At 38.8% G+C, this 23,063-nt stretch overlaps 1 protein-coding gene across 1 annotated transcript in view; it reads right to left on the bottom strand.

Annotated features, from left to right (window-relative positions):
* The window catches only part of LOC143707654 (membrane frizzled-related protein-like), a 49,156-nt gene that overhangs the window by 16,064 nt on the left and 10,029 nt on the right, over positions 1-23,063 (bottom strand). The window contains exons 4-6 of the mRNA XM_077200043.1: positions 10,198-10,328; positions 1,274-1,399; positions 1,101-1,177 (exon numbers count right to left, since the gene is read on the bottom strand). Of these exons, the coding sequence (XP_077056158.1) occupies positions 1,101-1,177; positions 1,274-1,399; positions 10,198-10,328 (334 nt within the window). The remainder of the gene's footprint in view (positions 1-1,100; positions 1,178-1,273; positions 1,400-10,197; positions 10,329-23,063) is intronic.

The following is a 23,063-nucleotide window of genomic DNA, read 5'->3' as shown; positions in this document are numbered from 1 at the left end:
TTGTTTGTGGTTATTCTCAATGTGAGAAATGTATGCATTTTTTAAAGGATTTGCTTGAGTGCTTGGGGCACTTCATAGAAGCACAGGGTCTTCATAAGTCACCAGATAAGTCCAGGGCAATCGTGGATGTACCTGTACCAAAGTAAATCATTCAGGTTCATTTCTAGGACTTATAAACTATTACAGTATATGTATCCCAAATCTTGCATCTGTGCTAGATCCCCCTCAAAGGTCTTCAATGCAAAGGGAAGCAGCGGTTATGGTCTCCTGAGTGTGAGGCTGTGTTTGACAAGACGAAAGGTTTTGACACTTTACAATTCAAAGTTTACAATCAGAGTAAACTGTGATGCATCGCTGTATGCCACCATTTCTTGCATACTCCCAGACGTGCAAGAAAAAAAATAACTTTTGCTTTGAGAATGTTGAGCAAAGCAGAGCAAAATTATGTTCAGATTGAAAGGAAGGCACTTAGAAATGCTTTTGAAGTAAATAAGTAAGCATCTGGTGTTGTCATCAAAGATGGTCCTGTGTAATACACTGTTGATGTGGGGTTATGAGAACACTGGGGGCATTATGTTGGCCAAATGCTGGCCTGTCAAACTGACCATGATAATGCTTCTAAGAGGAATCTTACTGGCCTTTGTGATCATCTGTCTGAAGAAACACCAATTCTTTTGCATAGAGTTTGACTGTTCATTGTACGAAGTTCAGTTTAAAGAACAAGGACATTGAATGATTATAGAGTTTAATCACAGTAGATTCTGCTCTCCAGGTATAACTAAGGATACAGTATTATGCAGGTGTTTAATTGTTGAGTGAATAGCAAAACCACTATAGGCCAGATTTACTAACAGCTTGTGCAAACCCTCTTTTGGTGTTAAGAAAACTACTGTCAGGATTTATTAGACACGCAGTCAAAAATTTGCGATGAAAAGGCATGGACACAGTTATTTTTGCGGCTGACCTTATTGCATATGCATTTGTAGAAGTTTGTCTGCACCCTTGTCAGAACAGATCTGTTTTTGTTTGCAAAGTTTATGGTATATAGTATTCAGATTCAGGAACTGAATTACAGTGGTAGCAGTCAATAAAACATTTACCTTCTGATGTGGGTAAGGCTTTGGATGGTTTGGACTGGACAATGATCCATTTTCTCCTGTTATTTTCCCTCCACATACTAAGAATCAAAATATTGCATCCATTATGGTTTTTACTTTCAAGTGAGATAAGAGACTAGAAGTATCACACTTTGTGTAATGACTATTACTCTAACCCTTGTGCTTCTGACTACAGTTGACTTCATCTGAGTGGTCCTGACAGTTTGGGTGGCTGTCACAGATGGAAATAGGTAGTAAGCAACGACCACCATCACACATAAACTCTTCTCTGGAGCAGCTTTCTGATTGCATGCAGAAAGAAAACTTTAGTACATAAACAGAAAAAGTTAGTTTAAAACATATTTTTTTATCATTTGTGATCAGGGGCTGTCTTCACAAAACATTTTATCTTATCACTAAGAGTTCTCCTAAATAGCAGTAAAAGTTCTTAGGTAGGAGTGTTCTCTTAAAACCTATTCACAAAGCTCCTGAGACCAAATTTTACTAAGCAATATACAGAGGTCTTAAACTAAGAATAAGGGCGGAGTTGACCTCGTTGCTATGGATGATGTCAACATGCTTACTAACTATGATTGACTGATTGTTCTCTGTCAGTGATTTAATCATAGAAATATTGTAGAACTATATGTTGCCATATTCAAATAAAGGATTTAAAATATGAAGGCATGTATCCTCTTACATGTCTGAATCTCGATAGATTGCAAAAAAAAATTATAAACATAGTTCGGGAGGAGCACTATCTAATCAGCTCGAGAGGAGGCACATATACTGTATACACATCCAACTCGCCTAGTTATCTTGACAGTTTTCTGCACCCTCTGCCACCCCGACTCATCACTCTCAGCCCAGCCGGGGATATGGGGGAGTAATCAGTGTTTGGGATAAATTCTGAGCTCAGAACCCTCGATTCCCTTTGACAGCACGGCAAATAAGCTTATTTTACTCCTTTACTCTGATAATTTGTAAGTGTGAACTGTGGCAGTTGCAGTTGTTTCACCGGACAGTTGTTTCAACACTGGACCGATCAGATCATAAACTAATGAACACGGAAAATGCAAGCACTATGTGCTCCGCATCTGGAGTTCTCAGTGCCGTTAAAATAAATGTCAAAATGGAGAAAAAACCTTTGGAGAAACCAAACTGGCAGAAACTGGCCCCCTGACTGAGCCTGGTTTCTCCCAAGGACTGAGCCTGGTTTCTCCCAAGGTTTTGTTCTCCATTCTGTCAACTGATGGAGTTTTGGTTTCTTGCCACTGTCGGCATTAGGGGCTTTCGCACCAGGTAGTTCTAGGAACTTAGTTCTAGGAACTAGCCACCAGGGCGGTTCCTTGAGAACTAATGGTTCCCTTAAGAACATTTTCCTGGTACATTCACAACTTTGAAGTGACATAAGCCGCACTTGTTGTTGTGACTTTTATTTGATAAAATAAAATAATAAAATAAATAAAAATTTAGTTTATATCCAGTGTTGCTAGCTGAGCAGAAATACATAATCATGTTTCGCTTGGTCGCCTCAAAGTTGCGTTGGATTTCCTCCTTAGCGTAAAGGTTAAGAGGCCCATCTACCAAGTTTTTCATGTTTGTAGAGTTAGTTTGTGGAGTAAATATATAGGCTATAATCTGTGTGTGTACAGTTTTTTTTTTTGTGATTTCGTCACTGGTAGTTCCTATATTGCTGGTTTAGACCCTACTATGAAGTAGGAGCTAAATTAGTTCTTCCAAAAGGATTTCCTAGAACTAAAATCGTTCCTAGTTCCTGTGTTGCGAACATGCCGAAATTCGGGTTCTCCCGCCAATAGTTATATGAACTATGAAAAGAAAGTCCGGTGCGAAAGCCCCTTTTGTCGATTTTGGCTTTTGGCTTGCTTTGTTGGGGACATTTAAAATTCCACAATATTATTGATCTGCCTGCATTGACACCATTATATGAGAATGGAACTGAGCTGGATGATGAAATCACTGTTTTTTCCAGAGCAGCTATATATATATATATATATATATATATAAATGAACTAAAATAACACAAATGAACCATCTCTGAACTTAAGTTGGACTATGACGCTATTTTCTTCTAGATCTGCTGTACCGCAGAAACCAACTTTGTTGCATTATCTTCCTGTTATCACTGTAAACCTGCTTTGAAACCATCTGTATTGTAAAAAACACTATATAAATAAAGGTGACTTGACTTGAATATAAATCAAAATATTTATTGCATTTATAAGGGGAGAAGGCTCAGCACCCAAGGCCCTATCGCCTATTGCCTCAATGGTTTACAGTGAGGTGGATTGCCGGCAATAGCCATAATGATTGTTTGTTATTTGGTTTATTGACTTGGGAGTCCTCTTGACTACTCCTAACTTTTCACAGATTTAGGACTAGGTGCTGGTTTTAGTGCTAAAATGTTTTGTGAAATACTCTTAGAGCAAAAATTTAGGACTGACACGCCTATTATTTTTAAAATTTTCTTCTAAATCTGCAAGTTTCTTTTAGCCTTAAAATGTTTTGTGAATATGGCCCCAGAATATCATATACATTTTCACTGCTTACTGCTCTTGTATTAGCAACAGTTTCAAATGTTTTAAAGTTTGAGGTAGAAACAGTATAATTAGACTCAGTTTAAATTTTCACTATTGCATATTTATTGGACGTGACACATTTCAATTGTAGACTATTTTAATATCGTCACCCACAACACAGACTGCTAGATCCACAATGCAGTCTACAAAAACAATCTCAAAAACATTCCAGGCACTGCATATCAATAGCATGAGTCCATGCTTTCATGTTGTGTGCTCTTTATACATGAAAGTTATCTTTTACGAATCTGGTATGAAAAATTAACTCGTTGACTTTGATTGCTAGGCATAGCATTCCAACAGGTATAGGTCTAGATCAGGGGTGCCCAACCCTGCTCCTGCCGATCGACTGTCCTGCATAGTTTATCTCCAACCCTAATTAAACACACCTCCCCTTAATTTTCAAGTGATCCTGAAGACCTTAATTGGTTGCTTCAGCTGCGTTTGATTAGGGTTGGAGATGAACTGAGCAGGAAAGTCGATCGGCAGGAGCAGGGTTGAGCACACCTGGTCTAATCAAGGTCTTACTAGGCATAATAGAATCTTCCAGGCAGGTGTGTTGCGGCAAGTAGGAGCTGAACTCTAGGAGCAGGTTTGAACACTCTTGGGTTAGGCTAATGAAAAAAATGCATTGATATGAATTTATTTAAAATGGTATTGTTCAGTTGATTCCACAACCATTTAAAATACATATAGATTGAAAAGGCAGGCACATATAGCGGGTTGTGAAGTTTGCGCCTCCGTGGTCATGTTTCGTACTCGTTGTGACAAATACTGCATCATTGGCGGGCTCCGCTGACCAGCCACAAAAGCAATTTCCACTGCTCTGGGTTGGGGTGTCATATCGTGACCCGTGCCTGGGACAGAAGGCCACTCCTCAGGAGGACGGTCCATGGAAGTACCACCAACAACTCCATTATCTCAAAAAACCATAGCTGAGTGGACCATCTCGGTGCCACCAGTAGCACTAACTCCTGTTCCTCCCTGATTTTCTGCAGTACCAGAGGCAGCAGTTTCATATTTTTCATATAATTCATATTTGTGGCCCCTTGGCCAGCAGTGAGTGTCATGTGTACACTCCCAGAAGGGATTGCGTCAGTGAGAAATACAACTGACAGTGGGTGGTCTAACATGTTCCAGATCATTTAGACCTTACTAGGATGTAGTTAAGAAGATGAAGATGGCAGAGCAGCGCTGTCACACCTGCCAGCCGGGGTGCCTATGATAGCCACCAGAGGGCACTCCTTCCGTCTTTGTTATCTCATCATGGACTGCATTTCCCCCATTGCCTGGGCTCATTATGCCTGATTACTTTCAGCTGTTTCTCATTTCCCTTGTTAACTCTGCTTATATAAGCCCCGTTTATTCACTAATTTATTGCGAAGTCTAGTGTACGGAAGTCAGCTGTGACTTGGTTGTCTTCTGCGCCACCATATGGATCTACAGTCCTGTCTGCTCTGCTGTGGTGGTCATTTGCTCTGCCGTGGGAATGATGCGTGCTAGTGTATTTGTTTCTTGTCTTATTTGTTTTTTAGCAGTTGTCATTTGTTTACTGTGGTAACGTGCTAAAGTCGCGTTTGTTCCCCTGCTGTGTCACATGGATTTTCGGTTTCACTGAGCTAGCATAGCCATATTTTTTGTTAAACAGTAAGGAGTGTCCAACAGCAGGTAAAGTACTTAAACCGTGTAAGCAAGTGCACATTAGGAGAAGCAGTCAAACAGCAGAAGTCAATAGCAGTGTGTAAGTGTGTTCATTGTCTCCTTTGTTTTTTAGCAGTTGTCGTTGCTTGGAAACATTGTCACTTTTATGTACCTTAAAGGGACAGTTCACCCAGAAATGAAAATTCTGTCAGTATTTACTCACCCTCATGTTGTTCCAACCCCGTAAGACCTTCGTTCATCTTCGGAACACGAATTAAGATATTTTTGATGAAATCTGAGAGCTGGATCACTCCTCCATACTAGTCCATAGGCTTCTTGAGGGATTGAAACTTGCCGGCCTCGAAAAGTTATTAATGACATCGTTAAAATAGTCCAAGTGACTACAGTGGCTCAATCTTAAGTTTATCAAACGACGAGAATACAAAAAACTCCAAAAATAATTACTTTAATGACTATGCAATCACACTAGATTAACTGACTAGAGGCCCACAGAGAAGGAAATTGATAGTTGAAATAAAGTCGTTATTTTTGCTTGTTTTTGCGGACAAAAAGTATTCTCGTCGCTTGATAAACTTAACTTTAGCTGATTTCAGTTCCAGTCAATTTACGTGCTACGCATTCTGTGCATTAAGTATAACCACTTGTCAAAGTTTTCATTACCCATTAATTTCCATGCCCGGTAGCAACTACCAAGCATCTGTGAACTGGTCAGTTTGCCATTCTGTGACAAGGAATTGTTCGTAGTGAATGATCGAGCTGGTGCATTGTGCTTTTATACAAAGAAGCTTGGCGACCTGAAGCATGGCTCTGCTTATGTTGTGCAAGTGTGACTGCTTTGTGACTGATATGAGAAGCAGCTTGACTTCTTCAACAAGGAAAAGCTTGGTATAACCCAAGTGGTCTGCTCAGTTGACTGGGGTAAGGAGTGCAAAAACGGCTGCATGGACCTGATTTGAAGAATCCATTTCATGGATGTCTGATTTGTCTTGTGAATGGTTGGGTAACCTATAAAAATTTCAAAATAAATTATATGGTTAGTTTTAGGGATTCATTGTTTCACATGAGTTGATGAATTCCCTTTTAGGGCCTGTTTACACCTGGCATTAACCCCCTGGGGTCGGCTATCCCGCCGGCGCGATAGTCTTGCTTTTTTTCTTATTATTGCAAAAGAAACTCAAATAACTCCGTCGATTTTTGTCATACAGGCAAGTGTTATACATCATTAAAAACTGTTAAATGTCTTCTTTTATTTGTGTACACTAATAATAAAAACAAAAAGTTGTGTTTTTCGTAAAATAAAGAAAAAAACATGATGCACGTTCTGTCTTCTCTCTCAATGTGAAGTTCATTCTTAAACGTGACAGAAAATAATCTGTAACTCAACCAATACTTGCCACCCACACATGAAAGTAATGTCTTTACAAAGCTTGAAGTCTCCTTTTTTAAATGAACTCCAGTATTTCTATGCTTTTCATCAGTTTGGAAGACATTTTGTGCTGTGGATTTACCTTGGATTTACCTCAGAATGACACGTTTTGATTATGAGAACAATTTTTAAGGTAAGAGACATAATAGTAAGTGTTTTATTGTTGCATAAACTTTACATTGTAGCTACTAAACTGGTGCTAGCCTAAAATGTTATGAAATGAGATACAAGTATGCTAGTATGAGTGTTTATTCTAATATGGTGAATATTTTAATGTTTAGACCTGTGTTTACTGTTAAATACTGTGTTTGTGGATATCTGCTCAAACGTAGATGTATAATGTAACAATAATGTTTCATAGTTTGGAGCGGCTCGATCGCTGCACGCGCTGAGTTTGGGTCTGAGTCACGCTGTGTGTTTGAAAAGCAAAACACGCCACACATTAGGCTTCACGCCAAACTCATCTCATTTCATAACGAATAGAAATATTTGAAGTAACATATGATAAACAATATATGTTTGCCTAGTGTAGTGTTACTGAAGTGTTCATTTTTAACGATGTATAGGCTGCCTGCTATCTAGGCTATTGTTATTATTTTATGCAGCCCTACACATGCCTATATACAAGGCACAACAAACTAGGTGTTCGTATATATATTTACAAAATACATATACATATATACATTCAAAAGTTTTGGGTCGGTAATATTTTATATGTTTTTAAAAGAAGTCACTTATACTCACCAAGGCTGTATTTATTTGATTAAATACAAAACAAACCCAGTAATATTATGAAACATTATTTCAATGTAAAACAGCTGTTTTCTATGTGAATATATCGTAAAAAGCGTAATTTATTCCTGTGATCAAAGCTGAATTTTCAGCATCATTACTCCAGTCTTCAGTGTCACATGATCCTTCAGAAATCAGTATAATATGATGATGTGATGCTTAAGAAACATTTATGATTATTATCAATGTTGAAAACAGTTGTGTACCTTTTTTTTTAGAATTCTTTGATGAACATAAAGTTAAAAACAACAGCATTAATTTGAAATATAATCTTTTGTAACATTATAAATGTCTTTACTGTCACTTTTTATCAATTTAATTCCTCCTTGATGAATAAAAGTATTGATCCATTTTATTTGTTTCCCCCCCGAAAAATAAAATAAAAATTCTTACTGACCCCAAAGTTTTGAACGGTAGTGTTTGTTACAAAAGATTATTTTTCAGATAAATGCTGTTCTTTTGATCTTTCTATTCGTCAAAGAATCCTGAAATAAAAATGTAAATAACTGTTTTCAACATTGATGATAATGAAAAATGTTTCTTGAGCATCAAATCATCATATTATACTGATTTCTGAAGACTGTGACACTGAAGACTGGAGTAATGATGCTGAAAATTCAGCTTTGATCACAGGAATAAATTGCAATTTACTATATATTTACATAGAAAACAGCTGATTTACATTGACATGTTATTTCACAATATGACTGGTATTTGTTTTGTATTTTTAATCAAATAAATGCAGCCCTTGTGAGCATAAGTGACTTATTTTAAAAAAAATTAAAAATCATACCGACCCCAAACTTTTGAACGGCAGTGTGTGTGTGTGTGTGTGTGTGTGTGTGTATATATATATATATATATGTGTGTGTGAGTGAAAAATCTAAAATCTATTCCCAGAATCGTGCAGCCCTATAGTTGGTCTTGATATCCACATGTTTACTGGTGTTTATTTATTTATTTTTTAGAAAGGGACCAGATGCCACTGGATGAGTCCTGCTGACTTCAAAATTCACATGAGTCTCTGTACATGAACATGGCAAAATGAAAAGTCAAACACCTTGGACATGACAGGTATGTAGGCTACTATGTTTCAGGAATGGCACAAAGGTGTGTGACCGTTTAAGTCTTTGTCTTTAGATCAGTGTGTTTACTAATGTGATTTTTGTCCTTTGTTGTGCATCTTTGGATTACGTTGTGTTGTAAATAAGTTCAGGCAATCTAAAAGCCATTCTTTTTTTATTTTCTCCTCATTCTTTGTGCAAGGCTCCTCATAATGATCGGGCCTGATAGCACCTGATAGGGCCATTAGGGGAGGGGCTTTGTCTTTCTCAGGTGTAAAATGCATTCATATCAATGACAAATTCACGCCTCCTCGCATAAAGCTTTCTCACACAAAACACGTCATACAAATTTTAAATCAATATATTGTCTTCTATATTGTCTATCTAAATGAGAATGCAGGATGATTTTCACATAGTTTTGGAGCAAATATTCTAGGCTACGTAATACAATTTTCAAAAGTCTTGTGAAGAAATAATAAGACCCCAGAGGGTTAAGATGCGTTTTGGTCAATCGGTGGGTGACAAGTGGGTGACGCTATGTACAGGTGTAAACGGAGTCTAAAACATTTTGAGCTTGTCCACTTTCGACCACTTCCAGAGACAGTCGCACATGCATTTGACCGGATTGCTTATGTAGTGTAAATGCCACAAACAGCCTACAAAACCGCCACAAAAGAACAGCCACAAAAGATGCCTACTCTCCCACCTACTGACCTAATGCGAAAACATTATGGGAAGCCAGGCAGTATTTACCAAGACCCAAGTTTGGTTTGAAGATGAAAAACGTACCAACCACTATGTTCTCTGCCCATACCTGACACTCACAGTGTTCGGCATGCTCTCGCTACACAAAAAAAAGGTACACAAGAAAAGTTCTTTCGCTTCCTGCAAATCGATCAATGAAATGTAACTGGATATTGCATATATGATGCCTGTAAAAAATTCTTTATATATATAAAGAACACGCTAAAAGATAGATATGCAGTGCCAGGAGATTGAGTTTATTGATCTTAAAGGTCCCATATTGTCAAAACTGAAATTTCCTGGCTTTTTTCATGATAACAGAGGTCTAGGGGTTATGAAACTACCATATAAGTTTCAAAACAGTCGATCCCCAGACAAGTGCACACAGCCTGCATAAAGTAGCTGTGCCTTTTCACGAGCTGTTGTGACTTCCGTATATTTGTGATGTCAGAACTACTCAGTCACCAATGGTGGGTCACTCAGAAAACAACAGGCCAATCAGAATAGAGGCTCTTGAATATTAAGTAGACAGGCCAAAATCGACCTGTTCTTGGCAGAGCTCCTGAGAAAGGAGCTGTAAAAATATATTGACATGCTTTTTGGTACTTATACCGCAAATATATATTCTTAAGGACATCAAAACCTAAAATAAAACTTCAGAAAGTTGTACAATATGGGACCTTTAAGGCTTATGTTTTAATGTTTGAAATGATTTATTGCACAACGTTAAATTGTGCCTATATAAAATGTTAACTGTACAGTTTTAAACTATTAAAAGGAAAATAATGTTGATATGTTTAAGTTATACTTACTCTGTCCTGGTAATATAGAATGGTATTGTGCAATGAACCCATTGCCACCAATATTCCCATCAGTGTGAAATGACACCAACACAGTACTGCTATTTGTATTCAATGTAGGTGGTGAAACATTGCCACAAAATCTAGGAAGAAGTGAATCTTAATTATTAAAAGTTTGTGAGAGATCGTCAAGAACAGCCTTGTACAGCAAAATGTACTTACTAACTCATTTATTCCAATGTATGCAGCTTCAAAATATTCCATGTCTGTTTAAGAGGTATCTTGTTTTTTTTTTATAGATAATTGTGTTTTTTTAGGAATAACTGACGACAGGCCATTGAATTATTAGAAAAGTTGGTAATGATAATGCGGTGTTAATGCGGCCATGTCGGTGTACGTTATGTTTTTAATAATAATAGTCAATTAGTCAAGTAATATAGTCAAACCACCTTACACTGTGGTTACCATGGCTCAAGTCAATGTTCAAACGCTTTACTTCAAAACGTGACAGGTTTTTGTTATTAAAATGCTTTCGTGTGTTGGACAACTTTCTCACATCTCTTCCCAAGCCTCCGTTGCTAATTCTAAAACATAATTTGAGAGCTAGTAAGAGAGACTTGTGCCATTGATATGCAGACTAAAGCTGCGTTCACACAAAGCTGCCGGTGATTTTGTCGCTGCATGTCTCCACTAGCTGGCGACGAGGTCACTAGTGAGAGTTCCCCCTACTGGTTGCCTAGTAAACTATATGAATGACATTCACAGATGTTATTCCATGTTGTAGAAACCCAATCCGTTTTCTTGTCGCTAAAAACATTTATTGTGGAGTGAAAAGACTAAATATAAATGGAACAGTACATAAAATACTTAACCCTGTAAGACCCGTGGTTGTAAAATTACAACATCACTTTTAGCTCTTCCAAAAACAAGTAAGTAAGAAAAAACCCCAGAAATATGTATTTTTTTGTGATTGTTAGAATGTCTAGTTCATGTAAATTCTTGGTTATTGTGGAATGCATGCATCAAATTAGACCTTTAGCTTGTTATGTCTTTGTTGTAATTTTACAACATTGGGAGAGAATGGTAGTCAAAATTGCATGTGCACCTTTTTTTTTTTTTTTTAGCTGTTCACAATCATGTTTGTTACAGAAGTCTTAAGATTACACAAAAATGGAAGCTCAAAAAGGGTAGGCTGAAGCAAGGAAGCTTGTGTGCGCCTACCCCTATGTTCAATACTCTCAGTACTCATGGATTTCACAATTGTATTCCCAATTGTAACTCAACTAATAACATTGCATTTAACAATTTATATTTTATTTATAAAGTTACCACAAGATATGCAATAATTCAAGTATATCATTTTCATACCCAGGCACACACAACCACGAGCGTGCACCTGTTTATGAATTACATTTCCAACCATACAATCAGTAATATGGACATTGCAAATAGCATCATTTGAGATAATACGAGCTTGTGGCTACATTCCACATTAAACATATATTGTCGCAAGCTTATAGAGATAACTACAATGTTTGAGTTATACATCTATTATACAAGCAGCATGACTACATCTATAATAACAAGTTCTTCCATAAGGCATTATGCCGCGAAAGATAACATTAACACAGAATTCTGCATACTACTAGAAGATTTACACCTGATGTTAGCAAAAACAAAAACAAAACAGAAACAATCATAACTGACATGACCAGTCTCCATATTGTTTGCTTCTTTCAATTATTGTTATTATTATTATTGTAATTTTTGGTTAACCATATGTTAAGTTATAATTTTTATCCATTCTATTATGCCAGTATTAGATTCAAAAGTATCATCATTATTAACAGTATTGTGTAAAAATAATTTTTTTTCTTGTACATATTTTATCTTGTTATCACCTTGTTGTCATTACCATCTCTACAGCAACTGGGTATAAATTTACAACATTCATTTTGATTATGAGGTGCATCCTATCTTGTGTTGTGTGTTAAAAAGCCAGGTTGTTGGCCAGTTGGGAGTGGGTCTTAGCCCCCATCCAACAGGCTCGCCCAGCTACCCTAAATAATTGTTTAGGCGGGCAATGTTTGCAACCTTTGTTGTGTGATGCGTTTAAGAAGACGGTGTTTCATGAGCCAGTCTGGAGGAGGGGGCCCTTCACCCGAAAGGTCCATGTCTCGTCTGCCCTAATTCTCTTTTGTTTATCGTATGTTGCAATAGCAATGACAATGGTAATAAACAGCGTTAGTTTAACTAGTTTCCTAATTTTAATTATGACAGATCATGTGGAGACATTGGCGACAGTAGCTGTGTCAGCATGATATGATTTATTATACTCATTTTAATAGGCAGTGACAGAAATCCTGCTTAGTGGTTACTTTTGACATATTGCGTTTAACATTTTATACTCATTTTAATAGACGGTGACAGAAATCCTGCTTAGTGGTTACTTTTGACATATTGCGTTTAACATTTTATACTCATTTTAATAGACAGTGACAGAAATCCTGCTAAGTGGTTACATGTGACATATTGCGTTAAGATACTTTTCTTATATTGTTTTTTGAAATGATGGAAATTTACAGCATTCTTTAATTCATCCTTTAAGCCATTCCATAAGTTCACACCTCTCCGAGTGACACATTGGGTCCTGAGGGTAGTACGACAGATTGCACCTTAAAATTAAGCGTTCCCCGCAAATTATATCCGCCTTCTCTGTTGACGAATAATTGCAGGATGTTGCTAGGATGTTGGTTAGCTCTAGCTTTAAATACAATTAGAAGCACTTTTAGCTTTATTAAATCTTCTTTTTAGAAGAAAGTTTTAGAAGGTTAGATTTTATAAACAATGTGTTAGTATGGTCCCTGAACACAGCGTTGTGCACTATCCTAATAGCTTTCTTTTGTAATTTATATACAGTCGCTAGATGGTGTAGTGTTACAAATTTATTAAAATGTTTAATTGAGCTTCCAATACTATAGTATTTTAACTGAGAAAGTTGCACACAGTTTTTTTCCATTTTTGAGGCAACCAAGGTGTCGGACATTAACCTCTTGTCACTTCTCAAAGTTCAGCTGGGCTTTTGTTGATCTAATCATGCTGATTGGATTAGCATCTAAAGGCTCTGAGTTACACTTTTTGTCTTTGAGTTTATGTCTCGATGCGGGAAATCCTGCCTGTTCTGTTCTCATGTCTCAGCTCATTTACATGCTTTGTTCATCACAATGTTAAGCCCTACCCCTAAATGTGTATAAATTGCAAGGGAACGTTTCCCTTAGTTAGACTTGGGTAAGATTTTGGACGAAGCAGACTACAGCAAAAAAAGAATCCTGCTTAAAAGATACCCCCAAGTCTCCTGGTCTTCGCTTCTGAGTTTTTCTACACTTAAGAAGAAGAAGGTTTACAACAATGGCTACTGTAGGTAATTACCCAAATCTCCGTGCAGTAACTGAGATAAGGAAGTATGAGCGAATAGTACAAGATAAGGAGAGCTTGTTGGTTCAATAGATATCTACACTTATCCATAATAGCAATATTTTTTGCTAATTTAGTACGCATGCTGTTTATTTGTGGTCTCCAGCTAATATTGTGTATAAGAATCACTCCTAGGAATTTATACTCTTTTACTCTTTCTATTTCGACTTTGTTAATTTTGATTTGGAACTGTACATCCTCCTTATGTTTACCAAATAACATCACTTTTGTTTTAATTATATTTAAGGATAATTTGTTTTGATTGAAACATTTTTTAAGTTTCTCTAACTCCACTGTGATCTCATTCACAAGTAGCTGAAGATTTTTGCCCGAGTATAAGATTGTGGTGTCATCGGCAAATAATATAAGTTTAAGTTTAGATGATACATAAAATAGATCATTTATATACAACAGGAACAATATTGGTCCCAATACCGAACCTTGAGGGACTCCACAAGTGATGCTTCTCCACCTTGACCTTTGCTCACCTACCTGTACAAATTGCTGTCTATCAGTTAAGTAAGATTTCACCCAGTTATATGCAAGACCTCTTATCCCATTTTGTTGTAGTTTCTGTAAAAGCATTTCATGGTCTATAGTATCGAACGCTTTTTGGAGATCAATGAATATACACACCGAGTACACTTTGCTGTCAGTTTTGCCACTTATATATTCTATTAGATCAATCAATGCATGAGCAGTTGACCTATTTTTTTATAGAAAAGTATAGAAATAGGTCGGTAGTTTGTGAATTGATGACTATCCCCATTTTTATAAATTGGAGTGACCTTTGCGATTTTCATGAGCTGAGGGACTTCTCCATTTAAAAAAGATGTGTTGCAGATATAGGTTAGAGGTGTTGCTATATTACATATTACTTTCTTAATTATGGCCATATCGAGGTCGTTCCAATCTGTGGACTTTTTATTTTTACAGTCATTGACTATTTTAATGATTTCATTCTCATTTGTTGCAGTCAGAAACAGTGAGTGTACAATTTTATTTGTGTAGCCAGCGTAATTATGATCTGTGGTGGCAATTTTTGATGCCAATTGTGGGTCGATGTTAACAAAAAAATCATTGAATGCGTTAACAAGTTTATCCATATTTGTTACTTTTTGGTCATCTTTAATCATGTAATCAGGAAACGTAGAATATTTATAATCCTTATTAATTACATTATTCAATACTCCCCAGAGACCTTTCATATTATTTTTATTTCTCTCAATCAAATTTCTGTAGTATAGTTTCTTACAGGTTTTTATAATACTTATTAATTTATTTTTGTACTTTTTATATTTTACATCCGATTCTTTCATCCTTTTCCGTATAAACGTTTTATATAAAGTATTATTTTTTTTTGGCACGCATTTAACAATCCCTTTGTCATTCATGGTCTAGTTTTATTCATCTGCGTATATGTATATGTTTTTACAGGGCAGTGTTGATCATATAAGGTATTAAATGTATTAACAAAACTGGAATATGCTTTGTTTACACCATTTTCTCCAAGAACATCATCCCAATTTTGTTTGGACAGGCTTTGGTTAAGAATATTTATTGACTGTTCAGACCTTAGTCTGATTTTCTTTGTTATTGTTTTTCTTATCTTTTTTGTATTTATTCTTTTTTCATAGGATATAAAAATTGGTAAGTGATCGCTGATATCATTAACCAGCAATCCACTTGATATATTAGAGTTCTGAATATTTGTGAATATATTATCGATTAAGGTAGCGAAGTGTGCAGTAATCCTTGTGGGACGCGTAATTGTTGGATATAAAGAAAGACTGTACATAGTGTCTATGAATTTTCCAGTGGGTCTATGTAATTTTGCTTTTAATAAATCTATGTTGAAATCCCCACATATAATTAGATCTTTTTGATTCTTATTTGTAAATAACCTTTCCATGTGATCAATAAACACTTCCATGTCTGCATCCGGAGCTTTGTAAATACAAGATACAAGCATTTTTTTCATTTTATCAGTAAATATCTCAACCGTGACACATTTAAACACATGATCTATTTCCATAGTCATACAATAAACCTTCTGAGCTTTCAATTCTTTTTGCACATAAAGTGCAACCCCCCCACCAGATTTATGGTGTCTGTTTTGGTTGAACATTTGATAGTCATCAAGTTTAAAATTCCCATATTTGTTTTCATTTATCCATGTCTCTGATAGTGCAACTACATTGAATTTGACATCTAGCTTGTTCAAATATTCTTTAACATACTCAAAGTTTGCGTATAAGCTGCGGCAGTTTAAGTGCATTATTGACATACGACCTGCCTTATTTAATGTTTTTTTTTCATCGCAATGTCCAAGCCAACGTAAAAGAGAGGCACGGTAGACGCTAAACAAACAAACAAACAAAACAAAAAAGCGGCAACGAGGCGAGCACAGCGTACAACGTCAACCTTGCACATTACATGGAGGCATTGCACTTCTCAAATGTTCACATATAAGAGAAATACTTACAGAAATAGAATGTATTTGATAATTCACAATATCTAAATGTCTTACTTGTTATAATTTTCAGTTTAGATCAGATTTGAATAATTTTAAATGAATAAATTATTTCTGGTTGCAGTGTTTTAAGTCCCTTCAGTGCCAGTATTTGAAATTGTTCCTGTATGTTAGCAGTAAATATAGTTTATTTTTTATTTTTATCTGGGCTTTGATTATTTGCCCAAATATCTGCTTGTTGCAAGGCAGACACTGTTTGTGGAATGCTTTGGAGGATGGTTATTCAAGGACAGGTGTGGATGTTCAGACATATAGGGGGTTGCATGTCACATTGTTCAGGGACAGGTGTTAATGTTCTGGAATGTGGGGATGTAAGAGGTCTGGGGGTTTGTATATTCCTTATAAAATTGTGTGACTTCAGTAGGGCTGGGACGGTATGGATTTTTTCTAACCGCGGTTGAAAAGAAAGAAATTCCTGCGGTATAGCGCTAAACCGCGTTAAATACTGGAACTGGAGCTCGTCCCATAAATTAAATGAAACTCAGCGTATAGGCTACTTGCCTCACAGACATGAGAAATAAATAGAAAGCTTGAAATCTCTAATTTTGAACAAAATTCAAAACAAAATGATAAAATTGTAGAGTAGCCTATAGGGATGAGCGAGTACAGCATTATCTGTATCTGTATCTGTTATCCATATGAATTATCTGTATCTGTATCTGTACTCGGACTGGGCGGGGCCTACCCCGGAAGTGGGCGGGATTTAACCCGGAAGAGGGTCAGGTTGTCTTGAAATGGGCGGGGCTTTAACCGGTATGGTATTTTAAGCATGCAATTGATATGGGTTGTTCAGAAATTGTTATTTATTGCGGATTAGAAAACTATTTACTCATTATTCTGTATCACTGATCATGAGGGAGGGGGGGGGATGTTTGTGTTTTTGTGAGTGTAGCAGCTTAATTTGTAATATTATTTATAACACAACTACCTTTATTTTATTTATAAAATACAGCAAGAAAGTGTCACTCAGTGCGTGAAGTAAAAAAAAACTGGTTAGAGCCAGCAGACGGTTTAAAAAAAAAAACTCAGATGACCGGCAGAGAGAGAGAGAGAGAGTGTGTGTGTGTGTGTTGCTAGCTAATTCATTTGTAATATAGTTTTATACCACTACTTCCTTTATTTTTTTTAATGAAATCCAGCAAAAAGTGTCAGACACTCAGTGCATGAAGTAAAACAAACGGTTTATGGTTTAAAAAAATGGTTTAAAAAAAAAAAAAACTCCGACTGGCAGAGACGCAACGCGAGTCGCATTCTACCAAGCACCACGTCTGAACAAACCCCACGTTTACCAGAACTCTACTGGTTAATAAGTAAGTGTACTACAAACCGAAGTAAAAAACAAACCTGAAGCTGAAGAAACCCTAAACGTTAACGGAAAAAAGACCCGCGAACCTGAGTGACTGAGGGAGAGACAGAGGGAGAGGGTGTTCTGTGTGTGAGTGAGCAGAGCGGGACACAGCAGCACAATAAATCAAATATGTATGCGTGTAGGGGAGGGGCGTTGTGACTAGTCTATCACAGAACGCAGACACAGTCAGCTACCCAATGAGGATTTTTATTCAATCCGAGCACAGATATTGACTCGTATTACTCGTATTATACTCGTACTCGGCAAAAGTGCTTTATCCGTACCGGATACTCGTTTCAGCTGAGTATCCGGCTCAACTCTAGTAGCCTAGTCAGGTAAGGTCAGGTTTGCCGATGTGCTTCACGTGACTACGGTATTGTGGTAATGCAGTAACCATCCCAGCCCTAGACTTCAGTGGAATGTATCACATAAATATGATTAATTTACATTTAAATGATTTATACTTGAACATACTCTAACTCTTACAACTATTATTTTCATTTCAGAATGAGAGGACGCTGCAGACACTGCAAAAAAAGGATATTCGAATACGCTCTGCAGGAAGTGCAATCTCAGTCTCTGCTTTTTAAAGGAAAGGAACTGCTTTTGGGACTACCATCGCAAGTGAACACTGGACACTGTTTCTTTGACAGTTTCAATTTGTTTTGTATTTAATATTTAAATGTTATGTTTATTTTTAATAAATTCTAACTCATAAAAATATGACTGTTGGGTGATTATTATTCATAATATTTATTGTTATGGTGCTATGTAAGCAATCCACACTTAAAATGAGCCCTTAGTTGTTCTGTATATTTGTTCTGACAGTGTGAGTGCAAATGCTGAAATTCTGCTCCCAAATAGGCCCAACATTGCAATATTACAACAATTCCTTAAAAACTTACTAAAACATAATTTTTGAAATCCTTCAATTTTTTACAGAGGTGAACAACAACATCTGTACAACAACATCTGACAGGTGAATTTTTTTTTTCCTTTTTTTTCTTCTATATTTGGGTCTTACAGGGTTAATATTAAAGATGAACAAAAAAGAAAGTGCCAGTCAGGCTGGGTTCATAAAACCATTCAGGCTCGAAGTCTACATGGCAAATACCACTATGCACAAAGAGACATATCATAAATTATAGGAAAATTGCTGACCGCTAAAACTACTCCCATCTTGTCGCCAACAAGGATCATGTTGTGACAGATCACATGCTCCCTACTGACCTACTCCAATTGGTTGTTGTGACCGAAAGTCGCACTTCATTTGCATAAAGTTAAACATATCTCAACTTTGTTCCTTCACTGAACACACATACATCCCGTCACCGTCACCAATGGAATTTGCTAGCTCTCCATTGAAATGAATGGGATCATGCCACTTTGTCACTGCATGTCAGATGCCCTATGATCTTGTCGCCATAACGGACATACACATGCGCCGGCCATTGTCAGTCTACAAAACAGCAAGTGCAAATGAAGTGTTCTATTTACAACAGGACAGGGCCTGATATAAGCTTTGTCATAGAATTCTCTTGTTTGTTCACAGTTTTAATTGTTTACATGACCTGTTGTGAATTATTCATTATTGCCTTCAGCATGGCTCTATAAAGGTCAGCAAAATTATATAAACAGAGGGGCGGTGCCAAAATCAAAAGTGCACTATGGATGTTGATGTTTTTGGCAAAATGAAACACCACAAATACTTTTCTCTTTTTTTTCTGAAGACCAATCACAACAGACTGGGGCGGGCTGACCAATCACAGCTAACTGGGCTTTTAGGAAGGCGGGTCTTAAAGAAATCAAAACCAAAACTAAAACTAAAACTAAAGCATTTACACAGAATGTGAAAATTGCTGCTGCAACAATGTAAATTTTAGGAAAAAAAGTGGCTTTTCGATATTGACAAAAACTTAGCCAGCCTTGACTAGGGTTTCCAATAAGTGATTGGGTTATTGCAGAATTTGTAACGTTTTAAAATACGTTTGCACTAATATGCATTAATTCATGCTTAACTAATACACTGATAATCACATTTTAATGTATGACTCATGAAGAACTAAACCATTAATTAATTATTACTGCATCAGTAACTAATAAAGAGTCTATATGATTAACAGATTAAGAAATATATGAATTGCTGTTAATTAAAAGTGCAAAAGGTCATCTGGCAAATGCTAACTTTAGCCTGCTAGCATTGAAAGCATACGATCAAATCCCATCAAATCGCCGTCCATAGCCATGCCTCCTCCAAAACACGGACGTGCACAGACCAGAAGCGAGTCGACCAGAGACAACGTTATTGGATTACATCATGTGTCATTCACAGGTGAGAAAACTTTACAGTACAAAGAGTAACAGTACTACTGTCACGGATGGAACAGGAGTCAGACAGGTGGTAAGTGTAATAAGTTTATTTACAGTTGTAGCAGAAACAGACGGAGATATGGTGAGTGTTCAAACAGATGATAATCAGATGGTAACTTTGCTGAAGTATAACAAGAGTCTCTATAGCAGATGCAGAAGGGAGATCACATGAATAGATGGGAACGGATGGCTGAAGATGGAAGATGATGTCCATGGGCAAGGGGTCGAAGCAAGTCCGAAGGGAATCAGGTAAGTAGCAGGTAAGTATCATAGGCGAGTCTGTGTGTCATGTAGCGACAAGACCAGACAATGAGTGAGTGCAAGGGAGCTGAATATAAAGGGAGGTGGAATGATGAGGTGCAGGTGATGGTGATCAGTACTCCGGTGATAACGAACGAGTGGGAGGATGAGTGGGAGGAGTGGATGGAGCTGGTGGAATCCTGACAGTACCCCCCTCCTCTGAGGCGGCTCTTGAACACTGCGAAGAGGGACGACGACGGCGACGAGGTCTACCACGAGGCCTGGGAGCAGGGCGATCAGGATGGTCGGCGTGGTACTGTGTGAGTAGGGCCCACGACCGGTCCTCAGGGCCATAGTCCTCCCAGTCGACCAGGTATTTCAGCCGCGGACATCGTAGCTGAGAGTCCAAGATGGTGCGGACCTGGTAGATGGGTTCCTCTTCAATGGGCACCGGAGGAGGAGGTACGTCATCCGGGACAGGTTCTGTGGGAGGAGGAGTGACAGGTTCAGTGAAAGGTTTCAAATGTGACACATGGAAAGAAGGTGAGATTCGGTATTGAGGAGGAAGGTTTAGCCTGTAGGTGACTTCGTTCAGCTGCCTCTGCACGGTGAATGGACCAATGTATCGAGGACTCAGCTTACGGCAAGGCAGGCGGAGGCGAATGTCCCGAGTAGAAAGCCACACCTTCTGTCCAGGCTGATACTGAGGAGGTTCCGAACGTCGACGATCTGCTTGGTCCTTATGCCTCCGCACTGCCTGCTGGAGATGCATATGAACTGATTCCCATACCCCCTCGCTCTGGTGGAACCAGTAATCGACAGCTGGAACCAAGGGAAGAGAGGAGGCTGAAAACCCAGGACACACTGAAAGGGGGTGAGCCCAGTGGTGGACTGCCGAAGAGAATTCTGGGCGTATTCGGCCCAGGGGAGGAACTGGCTCCAGCTGTCCTGGTACTGGTGGCAATAGGTCCTCGGGTACCGTCCAATCTCCTGGATCTTCCGCTCAGTCTGGCCGTTAGTCTGAGGGTGGTAACCAGAAGACAAGCTGACTGTAACCCCGAGGAGTCTGAAGAACGCTTGCCACACTCTAGATATGAATTGTGGACCTCTGTCCGACACAATGTCTTCGGGGATGCCGAAGTTCCGAAACACATGATTGAAGAGGGTTTCAGCGGTCTCAAAAGCAGTTGGAAGTCCATGTAATGGAATTAGCTTGCAGGCCTTTGAAAACAATCCACAACGACGAAGATGCAAGTGTGGTTGCTGGATCGGGGAAGGTCCGTCATGAAATCTACACCGATGTGGGACCATGGCCGTCGAGGAATAGGAAGTGGCACGAGCTTGCCCTCCGGGAGTCTTCTGGGGGTGTTGGTAACGGCACAGACTGAGCATCCTCTTACGTACCTGGAGACGTCCTGGGAGATGGACGGCCACCAGTACCGGTTACTGAGGAGCGAGAGGGTACGCCTGCTACCTGGATGTCCAGAGCCCGGAGTGGTATGTGTGGAGTCCAGAAGGGTGGTACGAAGGTGACGAGGTACGAAAACGCACCCCTCTGGACCTCCCGGCGGAGTGGGATGACGCTGGTTCTCTTGGGAAATCTGCTCGTCTGTCTCAAATGATCGGGTTGACGAACATGGCTGAAGGGAGAATAGGTTCAGGCGAAGGATCTTCGCAGAGAGGACCATAAAGACAGGAAAGAGCATCTGCTCTACAATTCTTGCTGCCAGGCCGGTAGGACACAAAGCGGGTAAAGAAGAGGGCCCGTCAAGCTTGACGAGGATTTAACCTTTTTGCCTCTCTGAGGTATTCCAAGTTTCAATGATCTGTTATGACCTCGAACTGGTGGTTAGCTCCCTCCAGCCAATGCCTCCACTCCTCTAAGGCCAACTTCATTGCGAGCAGTTCACGATTTCCGATATCATAATCCCGCTCCGTCGGGGATAGCTTCTTAGAGAAGAAGGCACATGGATGGAGTTTGGGAGGATCACCCTGTCGCTGGGAGAAAAACGCTCCAACTCCTGTAGAGGATGCGTCCACCTCTACAACAAAGGGAATTTCAGGGTCAGGACGAACTAGGATTGGAGCGGTCTGGAAGCTTCCTTGAGGTGTTGAAAGGCTGTGATGGCTTCAGGAGATAAGGACAGAGACTTGGGCCGGCCCCTTAGGGAAGATGTTAGAGGAGAGCTGATGTGACTGTAGTTATGGATGAATCTTCGATAGAAATTGGCGAAGCCGAGGAATCGTTGAAGATCCTTCACAGTAGAAGGCTGGGGTCAGTCCCGGATAGTTTCCACCTTCCTCTGGTCCATCTAAACTCCGTGTTGGTCGATGGTGTAGCCCAGGAACTGAACTGAGGTGGTGTGAAACTCACATTTCTCTAGTTTTAGGTATAATTTGTGTGCTCTCAGCTTCTCCAGGACGAGAGAGACGTGACGTTGATGTTCTGAGTGAGATGAGGAGTATATGAGAATATCATCAATGTAGACCACCACAAATCTATTGAGATACTCTCGGAAGACCTCGTTCATATACCCTTGAAAGACTGCTGGAGCGTTGGACAGTCCGAAGGGCATGACCCGGTATTCATAATGGCCGGAGGGCGTGATGAATGCTGTCTTCCATTCGTCGCCTACGTAGATCTAGCTTCGAGAAGATGCGGGCTCCATGCAGCTGATCCAGTGCTGCTGAGACCAGAGGAAAGGGATAACTGAACTTCACGGTTTGGGAGTTGAGATGACGATAAGCAATACACGGCCTCAAGCCTCCGTCCTTCTTAGCCACGAAAAAGAAGCTGGAAGCGGCAGGGGATGTGGATGGACAAATGTACTCCTGTTTCAGGGCCTCCTCCACATCCTCCTCCATGGCCTTCTGCTCCGGGATGGACAGACTGTAACACGGCCTTTGGATAGA

Source organism: Siphateles boraxobius, unplaced genomic scaffold, assembly GCF_051911475.1.
Source record: "Siphateles boraxobius isolate OS27281-9 unplaced genomic scaffold, OSU_SipBor_1 42, whole genome shotgun sequence".
Taxonomy (NCBI): Eukaryota; Metazoa; Chordata; class Actinopteri; order Cypriniformes; family Leuciscidae; genus Siphateles; species Siphateles boraxobius.
This window is presented reverse-complemented; position numbering and strand designations above follow the sequence as displayed.